This window comes from Acipenser ruthenus, chromosome 2, assembly GCF_902713425.1.
Source record: "Acipenser ruthenus chromosome 2, fAciRut3.2 maternal haplotype, whole genome shotgun sequence".
Taxonomy (NCBI): domain Eukaryota; kingdom Metazoa; phylum Chordata; class Actinopteri; order Acipenseriformes; family Acipenseridae; genus Acipenser; species Acipenser ruthenus.
Genome location: NC_081190.1, coordinates 52493093 through 52509945, shown reverse-complemented (window position 1 = coordinate 52509945; position 16853 = coordinate 52493093). Strand labels below are relative to the sequence as shown.

The 16853-nt window shown below is 37.9% G+C and overlaps 1 protein-coding gene across 11 annotated transcripts in view; it reads left to right on the top strand.

Annotated features, from left to right (window-relative positions):
• Positions 1-15856, top strand: part of LOC117409569 (alpha-adducin-like) — a 93252-nt gene extending 77396 nt beyond the window's left edge. For 4 of the 11 annotated variants that reach the window (XM_058996909.1, XM_034928591.2, XM_058996914.1 and 1 more), the window contains 3 exons: positions 5323-5688; positions 6407-6505; positions 15282-15856. In XM_058996909.1, coding sequence (XP_058852892.1) covers positions 5323-5688; positions 6407-6505; positions 15282-15649 — 833 coding nt within the window. In that variant the 3' untranslated portion in view covers positions 15650-15856. Of the gene's footprint in view, positions 1-5322; positions 5689-6406; positions 6506-7341; positions 7377-15281 lie in introns of those variants that run through there. The other 7 variants (XM_058996964.1, XM_058996958.1, XM_058996967.1 and 4 more) reach the window with 4 other exon arrangements.
• Positions 15857-16853: the final 997 nt, after the last annotated feature.

Here is a 16853-nt window from a genome sequence, read left to right as displayed (position 1 = left end):
TATTTGTTTTTCTTTATTCATCTGTTATTTAATCCTTTAATTCTTCACTCCTATGTTGTTACATGCCACTCATTTTTAAAACTTTTAAAAATATAAATATATATAAATAACATAAAAAATGCTTTAATGCTGACATTAAATGCTGGGTGGGATTGGATCTGACTGACTAGAGAAGTACAAGAAAGAAGAACGCTGTCATCACATAATTAATGATTTAAAATGATCATCAACCATATTTCTCTTAAACCACAAATGTAATATACTTTTGAGCAAGAACAGAACAGACCCCAAATTAATTTCTATGTGCATCACATCATATGCTACTTGAATTAAACTGGCAGTGAATAAAAATGTTCTATATATCTACTGTACAAAGTATAGCCAGTAGCCTACTTTGACAGACACAAACTGCAACCAGGCAACGGGCGTGAGAAGCAGTCTACGCTAGATATGTAATTACTGTATTCAGCATGCAAGTGTACATTCTTTCCTTTTTCATTTCTTTATCGTTTTCTTTTAAACATAACTGTAGCAGGGCGATTGCCCTGCACAAGGGAAATTAGTGTTGGTGTAATTTATATGTGGCAACAGGTTTGTTTTGTGTGCTTTTTGGAGTTGTTTGATCAAATGATTGTTTACAGACAAACCATTATAGTGAACACCCTGATATAACATTTCTCCAGATCCCATGGGGATTCGTTATAGTGAAGTTAGCCTGTATATGTGTGTGTATATATGTATATATAAAATATAGTTATCTATATGTGTGTGTGTGTGTGTGTGTGTGTATATATATATATATATATATATATATATATATATATATATACTTATATATATATACTTATATATATATACTTATATATATATACTTATATATTATATATGTGTGTGTATATATATATATATATTAAAAACAAATCTTAAAAAAAGGATACAAAGAAAGAATTATAGAGATGAAGTTAAGAAAAGTGGATAAACTAAAAAGAGATGATCTACTAGATTATAAAAATAGAGATAAAAAGGTCAAGAGTCCCATTAGTAATGACTTACTCTAAACTTTTGCCCAATATTTCTAAGATAGTTTGGAAACACTACGTAATTCAGAAACATTTTTTAAAAAGTATTTCTTAAGGCCCCAGTTGTAGCATTCAAAAGAGAAGCTAATTTAGGTGATATTTTAGTTCACAGTAAACATAAAAGATTAATTGACAAAATAGGTTCTACGAACATGTGCACCAGTAAATGTAAAGTGTGTAAATACATAGACAAAAGTAAAAATATAATTAAACATAAGAACACCACATATCCACTAAAAACTAATACCTACTGTAAAAATAGCAATGTCGTTTATGGGATAGCCTGTGAAAAATGTGATGAAATCAAATATGTTGGAGAGACTGGAACTACTTTATATACAAGAATTCAGAACCACCTTTCATTAATTAGAAATAAAAAAATTGAATGAACCAATAGTACAGCACTTCACCAGTCAGGGACATGACATAAATGATGTAAAGTTTGTAGTATTAGAACAGCTCAAATTAGACAATGCGACCATATAGAAGAATAAAAGAAAGTAAATGGATAAATAGACTGAACACGATTATGCCAGCGGGACTCAACAGAAAAGAATGAACTAATTAACTTCAATAAATATATAACATTTAAATAAATAAACAAAATTCATTCAAAAGTTGTGCATGCTGATGCGCTGGGGAGGCCAAATCTAGACTGATCCTCAGAGCCAGCATTGCATGATATAATCAAAATATGTTTATATAAAGTAGTGTTAATTAGAATTAATACAGATTCAAAGATAGAAGTAAAAATTATGTCACAATATATAGAAAAACCTATAAATACCTCCAATGTTTGGATTCAAACACAGGCTCCCTTGAGAAAGATATGTACAACATATTGAAACGTTGGGCAGCTGGCTCTTTGAGCTAAAATATACACACACACACACACACACACACACACACACACACACACACACACACACACACACACACACACACACACACACACACACACACACACACACACACACACACACACACACACACACACACACATATGTATATTACATATATATATATTTTAGCTCAAAGAGCCAGCTGCCCAACGTTTCGATATGTTGTACATATCTTTCTCAAGGGAGCTTGTGTTTGAATCAAAACATTGGAGGTATTTTTAGGTTTTTGACGGCATGACAACTATTTGTTATTGTTTACATTCAAATCCATTATTTATTCTTACATGATGTAATGGTGTTCTATATATTGTGACATCATTTTTACTTCTATCTTTGAATCTGTATTAATTCTAATTAACACAACTTTATATAAACCTATATTTTTATTATATCATGCAATGCTGGCTCTGAGGATCAGTCTAGATTTGGCCTCCCCAGCGCATCAGCATGCACAACTTTTGAATGAATTTTGTTTATTTATTTAAATATTATATATTTATTGAAGTTAATTAGTTCATTCTTTTCTGTTGAGTCCCGCCGGCATAATCATATATATATATATATATATATATATATATATATATATATATATATATATATATATATATATATAATTAGCTCAAAGAGCCAGCTATATGTATATATGTGTGATAGTATGTGTGTGTGTTAGCCTCAGGGCGAAATTCGGGGGGTGGTAGCTGGGCTGCTTTATTAATTAACCTCCTATTTTAAACCCCAATTGCACACTCCTTCTCTGTCTAGTGTTTTGCTTTCTCCTCCTCCTCCTCCTCCTCCTCTCTTTTTCTCGTGCCTTTGCATCGGTCTCTTCTGGGGGGGGGGGGGGTGTGTGTGCGGATCCACTCCCCCGACCTCAGGTCAGCCACACTGCCTTGTCCTCGCACTAGGGAGGTTCTCACCGAGAGTCAGAGGGAACCCCTGGCCATACTATCCTTACGCATCTCGAGCGCCTATTCTACCTCGCCACGTGAGGCGCTGTCCTTCCGTCGCTCGGGACGTGGCTCGCTTTACACTCTCAGTGCCCAAGTCCTAGATTAAAGGCCTTCACACACCAGACGTGACGCAATTTTTACTGGGGCGATGCGACATTCGCTGCGAAAGCATAATGCATGACAGCTTGGAAATTTGCCATATCTTTCAGATAGTATGATTTACTAACAAACGAAATAGAAAATGGCTGATCGAGAAGAGGAAGAGCTCTTATTACTGCTGTTATTACGCAGACGTCAAAAGCGCCGGATTTGGGTGCACAGCATCTTAAGAAAAAGATCAGCTATAGGTGAATTCCATAGATTAGTCCAAGAACTAAAATTAGATGATGTCAGATTCGGAGAGTATTTTCGTATGTAGACAAATTGCTTTGACTCTTGTCAGGGAAATTAGATACTGCAAGTATGATTTTCTCTTCCATTTTGAGTGAAAGTGAAACAGGGCTGGATTTCAAACCACATGACATGAAGCTGTTCTCTTGCTGCTCAGTTGTGTAGTTGTCATGCGACGAATTCACAAAAATTGGACCCGGTTACATTTTTTTATTTTTTTTTCATCGTTGGAATTTGTGTTGCGGCGACTTCGCTTGTCATGTTGCCTTTGTTGTTGCCTTTGGTGTTAAGGGCGCTATTGAAAAGCATAGCATTCTCGCATTGCTTTGTCGTGTCGCTCTTCGCGTCGCATCTGGTGTGTAAGGGCCTTTACCCATCTCTCTGTTGCAGGTTCCCAGCAGGATGCCTTCCCGCTCCAGGTTTTGGAGGCCTGTGCCTCCCCTCTCGCGAGGACAGCACCAGACCAGTCAGGGAACCCTTTACTATCGCTCCTTTCAGTCCTAAACTGTTGGCTGTTCCTATCGCCCTGAGAGGTGCCTCTGCCAAGCAGAGCCCTTTTTATAAGCTCTGTCCTCGGCAATAGGAGAGCTCATCGGTCGGGATCTCTTTTCTATCCGAATTTCAAGCCCGGGACTAATTCCGAGCTCTGGGCTCGTCCCTCTATCCTTGGCCGAGCGTCCTCCGCTCGATACCATCTTACTAACAGCTCGTTTTTGCTTCCTCTGCTCTATCCTTACAGGAACATCGGAACAAAAATTAACATGAGAAACCCCATTGACACTTGCCTTGCGTATAAAAAGGACAGTATTATTAATAACGTAATAACAACCAATAATAATAAGGAGTTGTATGGAACTGCCGAATCACAGAGATCGATGCAGTTACTGGGTGGAACATGAAAAATTAGCCGTTTCACGTTTTGACAGTGTTTGACAAGCGATCTAAGAGTTGGAGAACGTACTCAGTGATGTGACAGAGTGTAACCTATTTTCTGAAACTGGACTTCCTGTGTAGTTTGTATGAATGAGGTGAGTGAGTGAATGACTGTACTCAAGTAGGCGGCCCAAACAAGCTCTTCAATCGTAGCTCTGTGTCTGTCCCCTGAAAACATCAAATGAAAGATCTTTGAGATTCATTTCATACTTTGACCGGGCATTGTTGGGCATTCCTAGATCTGCCCAGGCAAAACCCAGAATGAAAGATCTTTGTGATTCATTTCGGACTTTGGCCAGTTTCGGGGTTTGCCCGTAAACCATATAAAGATTTCTATATCAATGTATATTTGTCGGGCAAGATGTGAAAGGGAAATAGTACTTGGTTCAAAATTATTAATCCTTCCCTGAATTGCTTTGTAGTACTACAGCTTGATCTATCTCTCGACACCTGTTGCAGTGGGAAGAAAGTAATATTATTTACTTGCTGTTCATTTTTAAAACAGAAGGTACTGTTCGTTAGACTCGGAAATCGCTCTGCTTCCAGTTTTATTTATTGTTTTTAATACAACAGTCTCAACAGTTTTGCTCTGATATGTTTTTTTTTTGGTCCTGTATGATGTGGATCAAGTTTATTCCACACAAAGGGTAAACCCTTAATTTCTTTTAAATAACTATTTTCTCAATGGCATTGACACGCATTTACACAAATTAAGTAAAAAAAAAAAAAAAAAAAAAAAAAAAGATTTTTGCTTAAAACTTTGCATAAAAGCATTAAGACAAAGGGGGCTAAATAACTTAAGAATCACACCCCTTAAAGGTTAACACACACCCTGTAGTGAGTCAGTTCTTAATCATTTTAAAGAATAAGTGTATATGTTAAAGTACAGTGTATTAAAAGGCAACCCTTTTGTTTTTTAGGCAACCATGCATAAAAAATAGGAGCCTAGAGGCTCTAAAAATAAATGGGTATATCTATATAGAATAAAGAATAGTTGTGTGAGAAATGCTGCCACTGTGATCTCTACTTGTATCCATGTGTGCTTTCCATTTCATGTCACTGCACTAGATGCAGTGTTCGAGGAGGCAGAATCTGTTCCGTTGCATCCAGTACAGGAGGAAACAGAGGTTGGAGTTATACCCCAGTGTGCTAGCCAACAGAAGCAGCACCCCTCCAATTGCCAGAATGAGCCAGAAAAATCACTTGGTAATGGAAAGGAAGCAGACTTGAACAGCTCTGATGGGCCCACGGAATCCCTGCCTTCCCACAGCCCACAATACATCCCTGGACAGGAATCTTCAGACACTTGGAGCAGGAATGCAGAGCAGCCTGGTTCAGAGGAAACGGATACAGTCGAATCGCCCCACAAGGAATTTCATTCAGCAGTGATCAAAGCTCTGAGCTCGAACTCTGATCTTTTTAATATGACCTCAGGTACTACTGAACAGCCTTGGGCTTTGGTGAAGGAGGGCAGTCTCTATTTCACTTTTCACATTTTGGAGATTCTTGGTTCACGATTTCCCTCTGTTTTCTGAAACGGTGAATGGTCTTCATTGTCTGGTTTCAATTATATCTGGTTATATCCAATTAGGCTGTTGGCTGCATTGTAGTGTTTTTGTGATTTGATTTCTCTGGGATTACTTGGTGAAATTCTAAAGGTGATGGTTAATATTCACACAACAAAACCCCTCGTAATCCCCTATAATCTTTGTCTGCTGTTGGCCTATACATGTTTCTTAATTTCTCCAAAAAATGGTGTTACATTGGGTGACGGTCCATTTCGTAAAACCTTTTTATAAACTTTCCACTTTCTGTTTGTGTGTGTGTAAGTGTTTCAAAATGTCCTCAACCTTTCTGCCATTTTTTATATATCTCAACACTTTCTATATCTTTATATACATTACATATTTTACTGTCTGAGTACATCTTTACAATATCTGTGCCATCAGTAATATTTTTTGAAGTCTGTATTAACTCATATCACCTCTACCAGTGGCAGTAAAATGTTCATTAAAGGTTAATTTCATCTTATAAAAAAAATACATATCTCCCAGTCATATGCGCACATGATATCCATTTATTTTAGGTCACTTGCATATCAAGTCAGATATTCTACCTGTCATTTTTAAACAGTATTTTCTCTCCTGTTTAGACCCGTCCCAACTGGTGCCTGAAGAAGTGAAGGAGCAGAGCCCTGCAGTCCCCACTCCAACACACACACCACCAAGCACCCCAATTAAAGCAGAGGAAGGTACAGTGTTCACAGTCCCCTTACTTCACTGATGGCATGGACAATTCAGAATTGGACTGGGTTTGACTAATGGTCTGTGCCGTTTTAACGTTTCGTGATGGGAAGTTCTCTGTTCGTTAGCAATAATTGGGGAAAACAGGTGTGTGTAACTAGCAAAGTTAAAGACAGTCACATCTAATAATGTGTACTGTAATAAGTTGATATACAGTAATTAAGCTTGGGAATGTAAATCAGTTTTAGCATTGATAGTTTATTTATTATAAACTTTAAGCACTTGCATGTTAGAGTGCTGTAATTGGTGACACTTAGGTCAGGTTGGCTGTTTCATTTTACTAAAGTAGCCAGATGTAGGACTTAATTTAAAACACTGTTTTTTGTAAATGTTATTACTATACTATAAATTATGTGAGCACATCAAACCTCTTGCTCTTTATTATATTTGGGTTAAACCTATCGTGTTGGAGATGGAACTGTTCAAATATGAAGAATATGCTTTGTTCAAAATTAGTAACATGAAGTAACTGTAAAAATGCTAAATTGAAATTCAGTATGCTTAGTTTAGCTTGTAAAACTTCAGCCAAAATAAGCTTCTGAAAACTAAGAAATAAATCTGGGGAATAATTGTATTTACCAGGTCTTTCAACAGGTGTAATCTAATCACCTGTTTTTTTTTTGTTTTGTTTTTTTAAAGATTTATATATTAAGGTTTACCATGTGTCTTGTACTTTTCCATTCACTTTTCCATTTCATTTCTGGGGTCTTGTTTTTTGGCTGTGATGAATGCATAGACATTTTTCTACTTGTGTTTTTTCCTCTTGTGCCTGCATTACAAACAGGAGATGGATATGCTAAAGAGTACCTGTTACCATAGTAAGTACTGTACATCTCATTTTCAGACATGCCTTCTTTTTAACCTTGTCATGCATGGCTTGACTATCCTGCGTCTTTGTATTTGATATGTATTTTTTGTATACAATTGTAAGTCACCCTGGGTAATAGCATCTGCTAAGAAAGAAATAATATTTAATGCATTTGCCGAGATATCCTCTCTCTCTCTCTCTCTCTCTCTCTCTCTCTCTCTCTCTCTCTCTCTCGTTTTCCTTTTGGTGACGGGCACTATTTCAGAAGTCATATTCTCGTAAAGTGATAATATTGATCCCACCAAATCCGACACTAATACAACTAGGTGGCGGTTGTAACAGCAATTTCGACCTAATAGATGCAACCAGTGCCATAAAACTTTGCCCTGTACAAAATGAAAGTCGGATATACATTGGATATTTTAAGACTTTCTGACCTGGTTCTCATGCATTGGCAATTCCATAGTTGTCTGTCCTACTTACAACAGCGTACTTCTGTACCATTATTTATGGTAAAAAAAAAACGGTACTAAATCCTTTTTGTATGAATAGTGGAGTCACCAAGATTTAAGTACGCTTTTTATAAATGGCGCGGCTCTTGTAAACATATGTTGAAGTATAGTGGAATAACCTGTATACAGCCATGTTCAGTTTAATTATAATGTAATGGTACTTTGTACTTCAGCACCTGTTACATTTTTGATATCCATTCTGAAGTTATTATGCCTGTTATGGCATTGGACATACAGATTGCACCTCCTAAAGCCAAAAGAATTACAAATTAAATAGAAGAAAAAAACAAAAAATGCTGCTGAAATGAAAGGTGGCCTTCCATGTTGAGACATTAATTTTTCAACCTGTGGTATGATATCCAGTTTCTAGATTTATAGTACCTCCTGGAAAAAAAAAGGTGTTGGTGGGTAAATAAATCTTGGAGTGGTCTGAGATAGTCCTAGCAACAAAAAGCTTATGGGTACCCTTTTCTTTGTTCTTCTTTTCCTAGCTTCTCTTTCATTTAACAGTGAAGTCTATGGGTTGTCATCAAGGCTTTAAAATGCTGTTTTTATTTAAAGCTTGCTTATGGCAATTGTTTCTAAAAGTTAAACTGCAAATGAAGGTGTAGGAAAATGTGTGAATAAGTTTCTGAAGATATAATAATAATAATTTAACAATATACAGAGGGATGCGGGTAAAGCAGAACTGATCTTTATGGGGAAGGTATGGTTAAGAATATTATATAGAAAAAGTACTTTGAGTGGAAATTGTTTAGTCTGATGGTGACAATGCTTTTTTTGCTTTGATTTCTTAATGAAGCTTTACCACTGCAAACTGATGCTTTTTAAAGAACCCACCAAAATGCTACCCTGCAACACCTCGACTCCATACTTTAAGGAGCATCCCAAGTTTTTGCATCATTGTAATGGTAGTTCCCTTTCAATTACGAAATGTAACCATTACCGAATGGGTATTTACCTCCTAAAGACCTAAACCTGAATAAAATATGTCAAAGCTGCTCGCAGAGCCTGTGACAGTCATGGCCCGCCCCCGAGAGTATAAAATAACAGCACTCACACACAGCACCATTTTTCCTTTCAAGAACTGACCTGACAGGAGGAACCCATCTGATAGGTACTTGTTGCTTATGACTATACTTGTTGTTAATTATTGTATTGGCAAAATTTATGTGATTTATTTACGTTGTCATTTTTTTTTTTTTTTTTTTTTAATTCATTACGCATGTATTGTGCACTACAACCTGTTTGTTACGTCCCACTGCGGCCTTATGCCCTGCGTGAAGCCGGCGGCTTGAGTCGCTTCTTCCCAGGGATCAAGCAACTCAAGTCGGCTGACTTTGTGGTCTCTCCCCAGGCTGCAATAGCTCCTGCTGGAGTTATTTTATTCACGCTTTGGCTTCAGCCAAAATTACGAGATTTTGTATGAGAGAAATATTTTTTTCTCATTGTATTCTCTGTCATTTCAGAGACTAAGCACAGGCTTCTCTGCAATGCGTGCTGCAGCACAGGTGTAGTGAGAGCAGCTGCTGAGTTCAGCAGCGCTGCGCAGGACCAAGAGGCTGCTTCAGGTCTGGTTGCTTGCAATCCCTCCCACAGCATCTTGATGCCCTTTTGGTGACAGCTCTGCATTACCATTACGAGGGCTGTTAGGTCATTTTAACAAGCAGGCTTCCCTCAGTCTTGTATGAGTACTGATTGAGTGGCTTTGCCAGTAGCTAGCACAGGTGGGCATCCCTGTACAGTTCTACCCATGGTAACTGCAAACTGGTGGACTTGTACCATACCGATACTGAGGTCACCGACCCACTCCGTTCCTGGTACCGATACCACACCGACCCGGTACTCCGTTCCTGGTACCGATACCACACCGACCCAGTGCTACAGTCACCGAACCGGTACCGTCCTCGATGCCAGGCCGGTCTTGTTCAGGTCTTGAACAGCCCTGTTGATGTCTTTAAGCAGACTGAGGCAGCACCTGTACAGTGTTACTGTACACTGCATTGCTACTTGCATAATGCCTGGGTTTTATCCCTGAGGACAAGCATGGCAGATGCTCTTCCTACCTGGGGCTGGAGCATGCAAAGGAAGCAATGGTGAACTGCAGTTTCTGCAAGTTTTGTGTTTATTTCTCTAAGCGCACTGTGGAGAAACGTCTCTCCCGCAGCTCTACAGAGCACTCTGCGTCCCTCACTCCTGCACAACATCTTCTCCATCACCCTCTGTTAGACAGATGGCTACGTCCTCCCCCAATGGCTCTGTGTCAGGGGAGAGTGGACGACGCATCCAGGAAAGTAGCCCACATAGGAAGCCGTCTTCCTCATCCTCCTCTGCCGCCTCCCCCTCTGAGGAAGAAGAGGAGTCACCGTTCCAAGTGATCAGTGGACACGGAGCAGATGGAGAAGCTCTGGGCAGCAGTTTCCCACCAAGAAACGCTGAGGTCTGTGAGTGCTGTTATTTTATGCCCTCAGGGGCGGGTCGTGACTGTGTCACAGGCTCTACGAGTAGCTTTGATATATTTTATTCAGGTTTTGGGTCTTTAGGAGGTAAATACCCATTCGATAATGGTTTATATTTCTATTTCAGGGAACCAGGGTTATGATGATAACCTAATGTTCTCAAACACAGACGTTCTCAATCACCTTGGCCTTGTTCATTACAAATCTTTTCATTCTTTAAAATGGGCCTAGGTCACTTACTAACAGAAACTTTTTTTTTATTTATGTATAAAACTTTAACCCTTTGCAGTCCATTTATTAAGTGCGCGTCAGGTCCAATTTTCACACGCGCAGTTAATTTTAGATGCGCTGTTTAAAAGTATTTTTTTTTCCACAGTCAAACGGGTTTAAAAGGCCCTACATATCAACAAAGCACTCTCTAGGCATCTCCAGCCCTGCCCCACCCTTTCGTTCACTATAGCTTTCACATATGCTAATAAATAAATAATAATAATAATAATAATAATAATAATAATAATAATAATAATAATAATAATAATAGTCGTACATACCGATCAATCATCTCAAGATCACTCGTTTTATCACCAAACTCCTCAATAATGTAATCCAAGTCATTATTTTGTCTCGGCTCCTGTCGCTCCCACTCGGCCATTGAATGGTTTTCTCAGCTTTTTCCACGGAAAAAAAACGACTAGAAACTCGTTTTTTGCGTTTTTTTGATGTTGGACAGGGTCCGACAATGGACCGGATAGGAATAATTGCAATGTCGGACCTGGTCCGACAATGGACCGCAAAGGGTTAATTGACCAAGTCACAGCTAACATAACATAAGTGAGACATTAGATAAAAGGTGACCAGTTATTACTGGTGGTTTTGAGCACAATACATATGGTTGATGGACCACATGTTGTTTCTATATATGGGATGGAATACAAACCATGTAACAGGCTGCTAATCTATGTAAATCGGATCGGATGGTGTGTTATCCGTCATTGTTTTTTTAGCGTTTCCACAGCTGGGACATAACAATCTGGAATCCAGTAGCTGCTTTGTTGGCATCAGGAGAGATCGAAAGTTTAGCTCCCCTCCCCCCCCCCCCCCCCCCCCCCCCAATAATTAGTAGTGCCATCTGGCATCTTCTTAAGTCAAGGCCATGCCACCCTCATACCAGTAGAATCCAGGGCATAATTGACAACTCGATTAACTGTATATGGCTTTTACTGCTTGAAAAAAAAAAAAAGTGCCTATGTCACAAATCATACATGGGATTAAAAGACTAGCACTAGAATTATTACATCAGGTATAAAAGTGCTATATGATAATTTACATAAGACTTATGTCTGAAGTACTATTATCCTGAATTAAAGTGCCTGTAGAAATGCTTGTAGAGCTGGCATGATTAAGAGCTACAGATGTTGGTTAAAAAAATAAATTAAAAAAAGGTGAAACAATGTCACAGGTTTATTGGATTCAGGAGTTTATCAAAAAATAATAAAGTTAAGAATATTTAATATACTTTTTTAAAGAAGCAAATCTATATACGTACAACTTCAACAAACCCAAAAGCTAATGGTCAATGGCAGCTTGAGCTAAACTAGGCTGTGAACTGAGATATGCAGTGTATTTTTTCATGGTAAAAATGGCTTATTTCACGGTCCAAAAATGAGTTGTTTCACGATTTTAAACATAATATTTATTAAAGCAGGAAAAAAAATTCCCTGGAGTTATTATACAACAAATGTTCCTAAATATTTAAATGCTTACCTGATAAATTGTAAATTGTTGAATACTATTTTTTTTTTATGTCCACCTTTTAAATACATTCTATTTTCAGTGAATTATCAAATAAAATAAAAACAAATAAATGTAAAAATAACAGGCACATGAAATGTCCCCTTGTACTGGACAAAGTGATCTTTAGCAGAAATCACTCCGAACTTTGATGTGCTGGTGTCTCTCTTGTTGAAGACATTTTAAAGGAATTGTGCATTTCTATGCAGTGTGTTCAATTATTTACCGGAAGCAAACTAAACAGGCTGCGAGGTTCCTAAATGTAGTGTAACAGGTAGTGCGTCAATAAGGTAAACGTTTGCTGTATTCACTTAAGTGATCAAAAGTATGTATACTGTATTCCTTTGAATTTAAGACGCAGTTTTTGAACAAATTTTTTTGCTTCTTAAATTCAGTACAGTATGGTGATTAAAGTAGTCAACAAAAGACGTCACTGCCCAAATACACATGCAGCAACGTGACTTACTACTGAGAAAAGACAAACAAGAACATTACTGCCCAATCTCGAATCATCCATGACATAGGCAGCCATTTTCAAGATGCATCATCAGCTTTCTGAGGAATTCAAAGAGAAGCTTTTACAATTTCACCGTTTAATGAACCGTACCAGCTTGGACAGATCGGAAATGCTGATCAGGCCCCCGTATTTTTTGACATGACAAGCAATACCTCCGTTCACAAATTGGGAGAAAAACAGGTGTGAGTAATCACGATCGAATTGAGGGTGGGAAATTTGCGCTGCGTCTTAAATTCGAAGGAATACGGTATTTACACAATATCAGAAATTAGTTTTCACGGAATTCATGAATCTGTGATAAGTGAAAAAAAAAAAGAGTATGCAATAAGGTCCAACAAGGTGTCCGTATACATCCAATATACGGACACCTCGAGCGTTGTGCATCACGAGGCGAAGCCAAGTGCCTCCAACCCCTGAGAAGTCCATATATTAGATGTATACGGACACCCTGAAGGACCTTATTGCATTTGTAAGCCAGTGGATTTGAATAACACTAACGCACTAAGTAAAGCTGAGTAAATTTATTTAATTGAATCAGGACTGTTTATTTTTGATATGTGTTGAATTACACATTGCTATTGAATGTATATTGTTTAAAAACATGCTGAAAAGATCCACCAGGACGCGGTGTTATGCCACACGCCCTAGATAATACTGTACTTCTACCCAGACGTTCCTTCAGACTTAATTAATTTTTCATGGTCTGTGTCTGAGAGGGGTGGATAATTTATAGAAGTGTCTTTTTGTGTTTTTCTGTAGTGTTTACAAACCACTAAATTATTTGAAGCGACAAGGTGAGTGTGTATATTGACAGATTCACCGGTTTTGTTTTCATTTATATATCTGTTTATTCCAGCTCGGCGACTAATGTAGCTTGAAATTGTATATTCTTACCCTTTGGGCATTTTTACATTTCTATAGAAGTATTAAAGAAGTATTTTGTTAAGGTGTGCATTTTCCATAGTGGAGACATCTATTTCAATTTGTTTCTGTTTTAGCCAGTCCTGAAAGACAGCAATTGCCCATGGGATGGCAATTTCGCCCACGTGGATTTGCTTACACTTATAGTACATTACTAAGGCCCTACCTATTTCACGGGTGTAGGGCTTAGATCGGCCAGGGCGTCCTCCGCTCACCGCGCACCAGTGACCCCTGTAGCCTGGCCGGGCGCCTGCAGGCTTGCCTGTAAGCTGCCCAGAGCTGCGTTGTCCTCCGACGCTGTAGCTCTGAGGTAGCTGCATGGTGGGTCTGAAGGTCTCCTTCGGAGGACAGCGTGTGTTCGTCTTCGCCCTCCCGAGTCAGCACGGGGGTGGTAGCAGTGAGCTGAGCCTCAAAATAATTCGCTATTCTAAATTGGGACGAAAAAAAATCAAAAATACAATTAAGTTATGTGTATCGGTCCAGGTTCCTGATGTGATTTATAAGCTTGTTTCAATTTCAGAAAGAAAACGGGACGGGATTTATTGATTGACACTTAACAGCAGCCAATAACCACTCTGGGCTGTCCTCACTGATTTGGTAGATATGGGCATCCGGGGCAGGTTTAGTATCCTAGGAGATCTCAACTGATATTGTTAAGCGAGTGAACACTTTGCGAGTGTCCAGAATGAATTAAAAAATCTACAATCACTGCAGCGGATCATGTACAATAATTTTGCATTCTACTGGTTACAAACTATTTTGTACAACCTGCAATGTTTCATTGGATCACATACGTCGAGCTATGATCCAGCGGCATTTATGATCCAGCGGCAATCAAACTAAAAAGGTTGCGGATAGTGCATTGCTTCAAAACAAAGGTAAAAAAAAAAAAACGTAGTAATGTTAAATATTATTAATTTCGCTCAAGACAAACAGCTACAGTTGGGACTGATTTGAAACAAAATAAGTATAAAAAACATTAACAAAGCAGGTTACTCTTGATCTCTGCATCATCATCCTGTATTTGTTCACAGATGCATACTCAGTAACTTTTAGAAGCAACAACACAGATTTTTAGAAGCAACAACACAGATTATGTTCTTGACGGTAAGTTAATATGTACAAGACACGTTTTTAATTTTATGGAATATTTGATTTCATTAAAATGTTATCAATTTATCGTGGTGTCCCAATTGATAAATAATTTGATTGTTATCGTTACAAGCCTAATAGTTACTTACTGCAACTGTAAAAAAGATGGCTACCGGTACTGTAAATTCTGTGAGGCAGCGCAGTGATTTCTAATAATGTGATGAGGCTACAACTCTGTATCCATCCAATATACAGACTGCTGGAAAGTTGCTTGACCAATCAGATTGCTTGTTTCACGTTCCATTGCCAGACCTGAATTATAAACCCTAATATATGGTATTTGGAGATATGCAGCAAACTCTGCTTCAAAGTGTTACATTTTTTATTTATAATTGGCTGTCCTGGCTGAGCGAACTCAATATAAACAGCAAGGATCAGACTGTAGCTAATGAATAAAATATTATATTCAGTAAAATATATGCGTGACAAAGAATGCATATGTGCTGGTAAGAATCCCAAAGATATGCAAACTAAATCACAGACTTACACATTATGATCTGTTATTGAATTGTGCCCTTTATCTCTGCTTTCTATTAATCCCTCCTGCTTTTGTGAATCCTATAGAATCCCAGCAAGAGCACACATACAAGGACGAGAGTGATGCAGCAACTTTGAGACAGACCCTTCCAGACCTGACCCCTGATGAGCCCTCGGAAGCCCTTGCCTTCCCTACTTCAGGAAGGGAGGAGATTGACAGCCATCCGGAGGATCTGACCAAAAGCCAGACTGGGCAGCAGCAGTCTCCGCCTGTTGAGGACCACGACTCGCAACCCCCTCCTGTCGAACAAGCAACCACCCAGGCCCCTGAGGACGCAGCAGCTGCTGCTGACCCAGGCAGCGACGAATCCCCCAGCAAGTCCCCATCCAAGAAGAAGAAGAAGTTCCGCACTCCTTCCTTCCTGAAGAAAAACAAAAAGAAGACAGACGCCTAAAGACCTACAGATGCAATGCAGTTATGCTACCTGTGTGTGTATTTATATATATATATATATATATATATATATATATATATATATATATATATATAATACATATATATAATACTCAATTCATATAACCACTAGAATGTACACGACTGTATCAGTGTTAATGTTTTTGTCTTTAGAAAAAAAAACAACAAAAAAAAAAAACAACAAAAAGTAGATTTAAAAGGAATGCAAAAAAAAGCCTTTAGTTTACCTAAATTGTTAATTGGTGTAACTAGAAACATGTTCCAAGAAAACAAAAAAGGTGCTAATCATTTGTGTTTGACAGCAGCTAATCACCTGTTTTGAGTGCGGCATTGTACAGAACTTTGGGGTTTAGCTAATTTTCTGATCATCCTCCGTATTTGTACTAAACAGAACACTTTTAACACAATTCAAAAGTGGGGACAAAGTTTTGAAAGCATTAAAACAAATACAAAAATGTAATAATTTCCAATAGGTTATGATGCCTGCAATATGTTGGTGCATTTAAATACAGCCGAATTGCAAGTACATAAATTGATTTAAGTCTATGTAGACCTTTTTGAGAGGATGATGAAAATATTAATATTTTGCATATAATTGGCATATTTCTAGTCTAGGCAGAATCTGTTATCTATTTGCAGTTTTGCTTACTGTCCCACTATATTCTGAGCCATTTACCTTCGCATTTGCCAACTGAATTCCAATTTGAATTTAAACTCAAAGTTAAACCAGGAATACAAAGTTAGATATAGAGTTGAATGAAGAAGAAAAAAATGTTGATCACAAGAATGTTTCCATGGAATTCACTGGTTGTTTATTCAGACTAAGCAGTTACTTTTTATGTCTTAATATAATATACTTGCTAATTGCTTCTTTTGAAAGTTGAATAATCGACTTTTGTGACCAATTAGGTTGTGGCTATACTGATGTTTGCTATTTGATGGTCTTGTATTAAGGCTGGAGTGACATCTGTAGTGCAATAAAAAATAGAAATTGACCTGTAGCAGTTATTTCCCTAGGACTTGTTGTTTTTTACACTGGAGTCCAAACTGCAGAACCTTGATGCCATTTATAAAGCACTAAAGACTATTGTACTTGTCACAATAACTAACTTGCATATAGTGAATACCGACCAGTGTAAAACCCTTTCCTGTATATATATTTTCAAAACTTTATGTCAATTAAA